This window comes from Protobothrops mucrosquamatus, unplaced genomic scaffold (assembly GCF_001527695.2).
Source record: "Protobothrops mucrosquamatus isolate PMUCROS unplaced genomic scaffold, P.Mucros_1.0 scaffold3911, whole genome shotgun sequence".
Classification (NCBI taxonomy): Eukaryota; Metazoa; Chordata; class Lepidosauria; order Squamata; family Viperidae; genus Protobothrops; species Protobothrops mucrosquamatus.
In genome coordinates, this window is record NW_015389856.1 from 93,669 (window position 1) to 103,064 (window position 9,396).

At 53.3% G+C, this 9,396-nt stretch overlaps 1 protein-coding gene across 1 annotated transcript in view; it reads right to left on the reverse strand.

The window, feature by feature from the left end:
* Positions 1–280: 280 nt before the first annotated feature.
* Positions 281–9,396, reverse strand: part of LOC114923478 (vomeronasal type-2 receptor 26-like) — a 16,675-nt gene continuing 7,559 nt past the window's right edge. Inside the window, exons 5-6 of the mRNA XM_029286504.1 lie at positions 9,218–9,344; positions 281–1,182 (exon numbers count right to left, since the gene is read on the reverse strand). Of these exons, the coding sequence (XP_029142337.1) occupies positions 281–1,182; positions 9,218–9,344 (1,029 nt within the window). The remainder of the gene's footprint in view (positions 1,183–9,217; positions 9,345–9,396) is intronic.

A 9,396-nucleotide genomic window follows, 5' to 3' on the forward strand; every position in this document is an offset into this window, starting at 1 on the left:
CCATAGCATAATAAATAAAATGAACAAACTTAGAGCAAAAATTGTATTCTTATCCACTTTCTACCTCAAAACATATTAGTATTCCCCACTACGTTCTGTGAGCCTTCTTTGACAGTTGTGGGGAAATACCATAATTTGACAGAATTTTTCATAAATTCAGGTTTCAGAGCTACAAGTAAATCACAATGCTAAACAATCTCTTCACACCTATAAGAATATATTTAAAAGATTGAATTTTGACATTTCTCCTCTCAACTTAAAAACATAATCAAAAAGGTTTTTAAACATGTCTTCTTATCAGTTGATCCCTTTTGTTTAAATCAGGTCTAAATACAATAATGTAACATTTGGGGAAAAAGATGCATCCTAGAAGCCCGGCACTAGAGGACAAAATGGAGAATATCTCCACAGCCACCATAGCTTTTCCTCTGGTGCTCAGGTATGTTGGAACAAAGGAGACCCACACACTGCAGAAAGCCAACATGCTGAAGGTGATGAACTTGGCTTCATTAAAACTGTCAGGAAGTTTACGACCCTGGAATGCCACAATGAAGCTGGAAAGTGAAAGAAGAGCCATATAGCTCAGAACGCAATAAAACATAAAGACTGAGCCTTCATTGCATTGCAGAACCATTTCTTCAGTTGTTGAGTGCATGTCTAATTCTGGGAATGGAGGAGAGGTGGATAACCAAACAAGACAGATACTTGCTTGGAGTAGAGAGCAGAGCAGGACAACAGAAACAGCCAATCTTTTCCCCACCCATGTCCTTATCTGAGATCCTGGCTTGGTGGCCTTGAAGGCAAGAGAAACAAGGATGGTTTTTGCCAACACACAAGAGATGGACAATGAAAAGGTGAGACCAAATGCAGACTGTCTGAGGAGACAGGTGACTCTCTCAGGTTGTCCAATAAAGAGCAAAGAACAGAAGAAGCAAAGGAGAAGGGAGATGAGGAGAATGTAGGTGAGATCCCGGTTGTTGGCTTTCACAATAGGACTGTCTTTGTGCTGAATAAATATTCCCAACACCCATATTGTAGTGAGGACAAATAAAGTAGCAATGGTGGCTAAACTGAGTCCTAAAGGTTCTTCATAAGATAAGAAGCTAATTGTTTTCATGATGCATCCATCTTTCTTATGGTTTGCATATTGATCATCAGGACATTGAAAGCAAGCAACAGTGTCTAAAAGGAAAAAAATGGCAATGAAGATTCATAAGAATGATAATTATTAATTTTCATATTTATCCACACCCTGATGTTTATGTCCTTGGTACAAATGATAGAATCTACAATATGAAATACATTTGAACATCTCTCTATGTATATTTTGCGCATTGTGGCATTAAGTCAAATATTGCTTTGATTATATACAAGGAAATTTCAAAAAACCCATGAAAATCCATTTTATCTTTATTTGCTTTGTTATAATAAAGGATTCATCAATAACTGAAGTGATCATTTTCATATCTGAAACCATATTGACTTATTGAATATTGAACAATATTCAAATTATGGTACATAAGTATAATAGTTTCACCAAATTCAAACTGAAAGGGATGAAAGATAATATTTCAAGGAGGAAATTGTAGAAAGGTTAATAATTACATATTTGAAGGAAAAATTATAAAGTAAAAGGGATTTTCTGTTTCTGTAAGAGAAGTATATATCCCTTTATATTTAATATCACTATTTTTGTTTTCTTTCTATGTTTCTGTTAAAATTTATTTTCTTGTGTTTACCCCCTAAAGAGAATGTTGGAATCAGTCTGCATATAAAATGCTTTGATATTACATATCCAAGAGAGCTACACACTGTAGAAAAAAATATGCGTAAGTATTTCTCAAAGAAGCAAAACTGTGCTCAAATGGATGGATGGGTGGATGGATGGATAAACAAACAAACAAACAAACAAACAAACAAACAAACAAACAAATAAATAAATAAATAAATAAATAAATAAATAAATAAATAAATAAATAAAGTGACTGATTGGAAAGGAAAAAGTTATTATGATTTAAAGTAGGAAGTGTTTTAATCACATTCCTCATTACATCTAAAGATTTTGATTATTGTTAAGAGATATATTTCATTAATTTGTCCACTGTTCCTAAGAAGTAAATACTCATTTCCTTAAATTTCAGAAATTCATATTTTCATTATTATATTTCAAGAGTGTCCCTATTTAATTAGTACACATTTGAGATTTTTGGATTCCATAGTAAAATCAAAAGATATCAATTCTGAATTCCTTCCTTCTGTCACGCCCCACCGGGCGTGCCATCCACTAGCGGGATTTGGGAGCCCGCCCGGGGAGGCCAGCCGCCGCCGAAACGTCCGGGGAAGCCAGCCGCCCAGCCGAAACGCCGCTACCGCCCGCCGCAGCCCAGCACCTACCCGGAAGGCCCTCGGCCAGCGCGTATCGCCGCCGGGGAACCAGCGACGACCCTTCCCCCCTCCTGCCTGCTCTCCGCCGTCGCGTCTGGGGCGGAGCATCCCGAACCGAAGCGGACAGCCATAGGGGGGCCGCCAGAGGCGCCGCGCGGCAGGGCGGAGCCGGGCAACGCCGCGCGAGGCCGGGCCGCCACTGGAAGCACCGGAGGGGCCGGGAACAGCGGAACCGGGCTGGGTCAGGCCGGGAAGGCTGAGATGGGGGAGGAGTCGCGCCAGCATGCTAGGACGTACCAAGGTGGAGCTGCAAAGCCTCTACATCCAGGGGAACTGGCCCAGGACTTTGGCGGTCAGGGAGCTGCAGAAGACCACGCAAGGCAGTGGGGCAGGACGGACCCTGGGGAGGGGTGGGGTCGGGCTGAGGGAACTTTAATTAGGGCAGGGCAGATGCTGGCTTGTGGCTGGGGGCGGGATGATGGGACGTGGCACCTCTATTTACAGCACTGGGAGCAAGCCACTCCCAGTGCTGACTTTGTTTCAGGCCGAATAAACTTCAAATGAATGCACACCGTACCTGCGTCTTGGGTTATTCTCAGTCGTCACCGGACGGTGTGACAGTAAGTCAGCACTCCCCTTTATTCTATTGCTCCTTTGCCGGCTCCTTGCTTCGAGGGGGATGGCAGAGGGCAAACAGGACGCTCCACAGGGGGTGGAGGAAGAGGCTCCGGCTGGAGCCATGGGTCTTGTCCCCGTGACAGAGGCCCCAGACGCACAGCCTGTGGTCAGGCCCAAGGTGACCAGGGCTGCAGTGCCGTCAGGGGAGGTCCGGGAGACCACTGCTTCAGGGGGTGCCGCGGAGTGGTGGCAAAGCCCCGCGTTGACCAACCTGGAAGCTGCGCAACCCCGCACCCCGGGGGCCAGGCCGCCTCTCATGGAGTGGAGAGAAAGGCGGGTCACAGGGGATGACGAGGCGGAATGGAGCTACTCGACGGCGCCGGGTCAGCATACGATGGATATACTCCGGGACCGGTTTGGCGAAGCCGGTTACCAAGGGCCGTCATCATGGCAACGAGTAGACGGGTCGTTGGGACGTCCTGAATCGACCCGGTTCCGGTTGAGCAGCCCGCGACTGCGACTGACACCCGCAGCAAGCACATCGGCAGCAGGAGGGGCCGGGGTGTCGGCTCCGCAACCCCAGTCCGGATGGCAAGGTGGGTCTGGGCCCGGGGGTGCCTGGGAGGCAACCCCAAGAGGAACACCAGGGGTTCAAGGCCCTGGTTTGGGGACCCATAACCTGTCAGTCCCTGCAGCTGCTGCTCCGGGTGTGGTTCAACCTGCAGGGCCATGGGGGCCAGGAACCGTCTGGGGTCCACCACCTATCCCCATCGCGTATGATGGCAACCCGGACCAGTTGGCTATGTATATGAGCCATGTGATCAGCCACTTGGACCGGTACGGCCACTTATATCCATCCCAGTGGGCGATGGTCATGGCTATCACCGCAGGGTTGCAGGGGGAGGCAGCGGCCTGGGCGGCGGACCTTTATAGTGACCACGCTCCGGAGTTGGGCAATGCCGGCCTGTTCCTCGAGGCCCTACATGCCAGATTCGAGGATACGGCCCGTCTCCAGCGGGCAGAAGCAGAGTTACTGGCACTGAAGCAGTGGGGCCGGCCTGCAGTGGACTATGTCCGGGACTTCCGGCGACTGGCGGGCCGGTTGAGTTCAGTGTGGCCAGACCGGTTGCTAGTTCACCACTTTCGGGCGGGCCTGGACCATGAGTTACGCCAGGCCTGTGTGTAATGGGGGGTGCCCAACCGGCTACGGGACTGGTGCAAGGTGGCCATCAAACTGGATACAGGATTAAGGGAGTGCCAGAAAGGGGGTGGGACCACCAGCCGTCCCCAACGGCCGTTGGGGAGGCAATGAGAGGGCGCGCTGCCGGCCGGACCGCCGAAACCACCAGCTACGCCTGGAGGAGCCGCCTTCCGCTGTTTCCGGTGTAACCAGCCGGGGCACCGGGCGGCTGAGTGCCCAGCCCCCTCTCCGAGAGGCCCAACGACGGCCGGCCGAGCCACCCCGACCCCGAGGAGAGGCACCGAGAAATCGAGGATGGTGAAGCAGTTGGCAACCCCGAAGCCTCAGCGTGAGGAGCCGGTGGAGGAGGACACCCGGTCAGTCGCACGGTACCAGGGAGGTCCCGACGACAGTGAGGACGAGGTGGCCAACGACCCGATGGTAAGTGAACCAGTGAGCCCCTTTGTGCTGCCCGTCACCCTTATCAACCCACGGACAGGGGTGCGAAGAGGTTGCCAAGCCCTTATTGACACCGGGTGCACCCGGTGCCTGATTAGCAGGACAGTTGCGAAGGAGGATGGCATCCGCCTACAACGGCTGCCCCGTCCTGTTCGGTTTGAGCAGGTGGACGGGTCCTTGTTGGGGGGGGGCCAGCAACCCACATTACTGAACCTGTTCGTATGGAGTTGGGCGGTCATTGGGAGGTTCTTCGCTTTATTGTTGCTCCCGCAATGACAGAGGCAGTGATTCTAGGCCTCGCCTGGTTGGACAAGTGGGCCCCAACCATGTGGTGGGAGGGGGGTTTCCGGAAGCTCCAACTTGGGGTTGGGCCCCAACCACCGCAGCAGGCGGCTAGGACACGGATCACGAAGCGGTCGGCAGCAGTCCAACCCCCGGGTGGTGCGACCACCGCCTCGTCGATGGGGGCACAGGAGGACTCCTTCCTGGCCGTATACAACGACCTGGCAGCTGTGTTCAGCGAACAGGAGTGCAACCAGCTACCGCCCCATAGAGCAACCAACTGCGGCATCGAATTGATACTGGGGGCGAAACTGCCGAAACCCCGAATGTACGCCATGGCACCCAAGGAATTGCAGGAATTGCGGCGGTATATCGACCAGAACCTGGAGAGGGGATTCATCGAACCAGCCCGTTCCCGAGTTGCTGCCCCGGTTCTGTTCAAAGAAAAGAAGGACGGGTCCCTACGTCTCTGTGTCGACTTCCGAGGCCTTAACGCCGTTTGTGTGGAACACTTGTACCCCCTCCCCCTGATGAAGGACCTGTTGGCCCACTTGGGTAGGGGCCGAGTGTTTACCAAACTGGACCTGCGGGAGGCGTACTACAGGGTGCAGATACGTAAGGGGGACGAGTGGAAGACGGCCTTCAACTGTCTCCTCGGCAGTTTCCAGTTCCGCGTGATGCCATTCGGGCTACAAGGGGCCCCCGCGGTCTTCATGCAGCTGATCAACCAGGTACTGCATGAGCATCTGTACCGCGGGGTACTGGTGTACCTTGACGACATCCTGATATACACCGACACCCTGGAAGCACACGTCCATCTAGTACGACAGGTGTTACGGAAACTCCTTGATGCGCACCTATACGTGAAGATCTCGAAGTGTGAATTCCATCAGTCCAAGTTGGACTATCTGGGATACCGCATATCAGGGGACGGTGTGGAAATGGACCCCCACAAGGTACAAGCCGTGTTGGAATGGCAAGCCCCCAGGACGTGGCGCCAGTTGCAGAGCTTCCTGGAGTTCGCTAACTTCTACCGGCAGTTCATACCGTCCTTTGCTGCCATAGCCCATCCGTTAACAGAGCTGCTACGGACAAAACATTTGGCCGGTAAGCCCAGGCCGGGTCAACCACTAGTATGGACCTTGACCTGCCAAAAAGCATTTGAGGGCCTGAAAGCCTTGTTCGCCAAGGAACCCGTGCTACTCCACCCGCAGCCCGAGGCCCCCTTCATCGTGCAGGCAGACGCCAGCGACGTGGCCGTTGGCGCAGTACTGCTCCAACGGAACGAACAGGGGGTCCTCCAACCATGCGCTTATACGTCTCGCAAGTTTACCACGATGGAGAGGGGGTGGGCCATATGGGAGAAGGAAGCCTTCGCTGTCAGATGGGCACTGGCAACATGGAGACACTTATTGGAGGGGGCTGCCGTGCCGTTTGAGGTGTGGACCGACCACAAAAACCTTGAGGCGTTACAAACACCCAGACGGCTGTCGCCCAAACATGTCAGGTGGGCACAGTACTTTACGCGGTTCCGGTTCACCCTCAAGTACGTACCCGGTGGGAAGAACTTCCTTGCGGACGCTTTGTCACGTATGCCCCAATACCACAGCAAACATGACGAAGTTGTGCAAGCAATAATGCCTCCCTACACCCAAACCCCCGAACGAGCAGGCCCCTGTACAGTGGCGGAGAGGGTGCTCCCGGACCTACAAGTGGCTGTGCGGAACGATGCCTGGTTGCGGGACCATCCAGGTCTCTTGACACTGAGGGGGGGTGGTGGCCTGGAGGGGGGACAAGCTGTATGTCCCTGAGGCCCTACGGCATACTGTCCTCCAACGGTGCCACGACGCCAAGCAGGCCGGACACTTTGGGTTCCTTAAGACCTTACATCTGGTGCGGAGGCAGTTCTGGTGGCCCCGGGTGAAACCGGATGTGGAAACGTATGTGAAGGCCTGCCACATTTGTGCCACTGCTAAGCCCCGGGTGGGGAAGCCAATGGGCCTGCTGCAAAGGGTAGCCGACCCAACGCAGCCGTGGGAAGTACTGGCTATGGACTTCATCGTTGACCTCCCAGATAACCGCGGCCACACCGTCATCTGGACCGTCATCGACTTATTTTCGAAGCAGGCCCACTTCATTCCGTGCCGGGGGCTGCCGTCGGCCCAACGCCTCGCCCGACTCTTCATCCAACACGTGTATCGTCTGCACGGGGTGCCTCAGCGTATCATTTCGGATCGGGGGGTGCAGTTCACGGCGTGCTTTTGGCGGGACTTCCTTCAGCTCCTTGGAACCTCCCAGGGCCTCAGCTCGGCGTACCACCCCAGCACCAACGGAGCAGCGGAAAGAGCAAACGCCATGGTGGAACGCTACCTCCGTAGCTATGTGTCGTTCCAGCAGACCGATTGGGTGGATCTCCTGGCATTTGCGGAAGTGGCCTACAACAACACCGTGCACAGCAGCACTGGGTTCACTCCCTTTCGGGTGGTGCATGGGGTGGAGTTTGTTCCCATCCCCGAGTGGGCCCAGTGGACGGTCACTCCACACACCCCGCAAGCATGGGCAACACGGGTAGCAGGTCTCTGGGGAAGGGTTAAAGAGGCGTTGCTCAAGGCTGAGGCGGCCGCAAAGGTGCAGGCTGATAAAAAAAAGCAGAGCATCGGGCCTTCCAGGTGGGGGACTGGGTTTATCTGGCCACAAAATATCTCAAACTCCGGGTGCCCTGTAAGAAACTGGGCCCTAAATACATCGGACCATTTCAAATAGTCCAGGTACTCAACCCGGTGACTGTCCGCCTGAGATTGCCCCCCTTCCTGGGCAAAGTGCATCCCGTGTTCCACGGGAGTCTCTTAAAACTGGCAGCCGGACCCCCACAATCAGCACCGGGACCAGTCACCGGGTCGCAGTACGAGGTGCAAGAGGTCCTGGATTCCAGGGTCTGCCGGGGAGGGGTGCAATACCTACTCCGATGGAAAGGTTACCCCCTCACCGAGGCGTCCTGGGTGGGGGAGCCGGACGTACATGCCCCTCGGTTAGTCCGGGCATTTCATCATAAACACCCGGGCAAGCCAGGGGCAGTAGCATGTGGCGCTAAATGTGTGTCTATTTCTCTTCCAGGAGGAGCCATGGTAGAGGGGGCCGCATGTCATGCCCCACCGGGCGTGCCATCCACTAGCGGGGTGTGGGAGCCCACCCGGGGAGGCCAGCCGCCGCCGCAACGTCCGGGGAAGCCAGCCGCCCAGCCGAAATTCCGCTACTGCCCGCCGCAGCCCAGCACCTACCCGAAAGGCCCTCGGCCAGCGCGTATCGCCGCCGGGGAACCAGCGACGACCCTTCCCCCCTCCTGCCTGCTCTCTGCCGTAGCGTCTGGGGCGGAGCGTCCCGAACCGAAGCGGACAGCCGTAGGGGGGCCGCCAGAGGCGCCGCGCGGCGGGGAGGAGCCGGGCAACGCTGCGCGAGGCCGGGCCACCACCGGAAGCACCGGAGGGGCTGGGAACAGCGGAACCGGGCTGGGTCAGGCCGGGAAGGCTGAGATGGGGGAGGAGTCGCGCCAGCATGCTAGGACGTACCAAGGTGGAGCTGCAAAGCCTCTACATCCAGGGGAACTGGCCCAGGACTTTGGCGGTCAGGGAGCTGCGGAAGACCACGCAAGGCAGTGGGGCAGGCGGACCCTGGGGAGGGGCGGGGTCGGGCTGAGGGAACTTTAATTAGGGCAGGGCGGATGCTGGCTTGTGGCTGGGGGCGGGATGATGGGGCGTGGCACCTCTATTTACAGCACTGGGAGCAAGCCACTCCCAGTGCTGACTTTGTTTCAGGCCGAATAAACTTCAAATGAATGCACACCGTACCTGCGTCTTGGGTTATTCTCAGTTGTCACCGGACGGTGTGACACCTTCCTTCCTTCCTCTCCACCTTCACAGTCATTCTTTTATAGGTAGTTTTTAAATTTCATAATCATGTTTCTGTGGTTTCATATTTCTCATCTTTAAAAAAACCCTGAAATAATTATTTTTTTCGGTGTGCATAGATTTTCTTCAGTGAAAATGTTCTGAATCTCTACTATGATGCTTGCTTGGTTAATTAATTAATTGAAACATTGTTGTGATTGTGATCAACCCTTGTAATTCCATTGTAAGAACTTATAATTTTTCATGAATTAATTGATTTCATTTCATTACCCCATTAAGTTTCTTTTAAAAAAATCCTTATTCATGAAAAACCAAACAATTTAATTAGTGGAAAGTGTTCAGCACACTAGACAGTATAACAATGAAACTGAATGATTTGTTAACTTACCAATCTCTTTAGAGATTTTCCCCTCTGGACATTCAACACAATCATAACAGCAGAATTTCTTTCCTTCATTCTTCCTCTTTTGATAACCAGGGAGACAATGTTCATTGCATAGAGAAATGGGAAGCACCTATTTATCAATATTAAAATGTTGGAAGATGAGCATTTATTGTTTTGAAGAA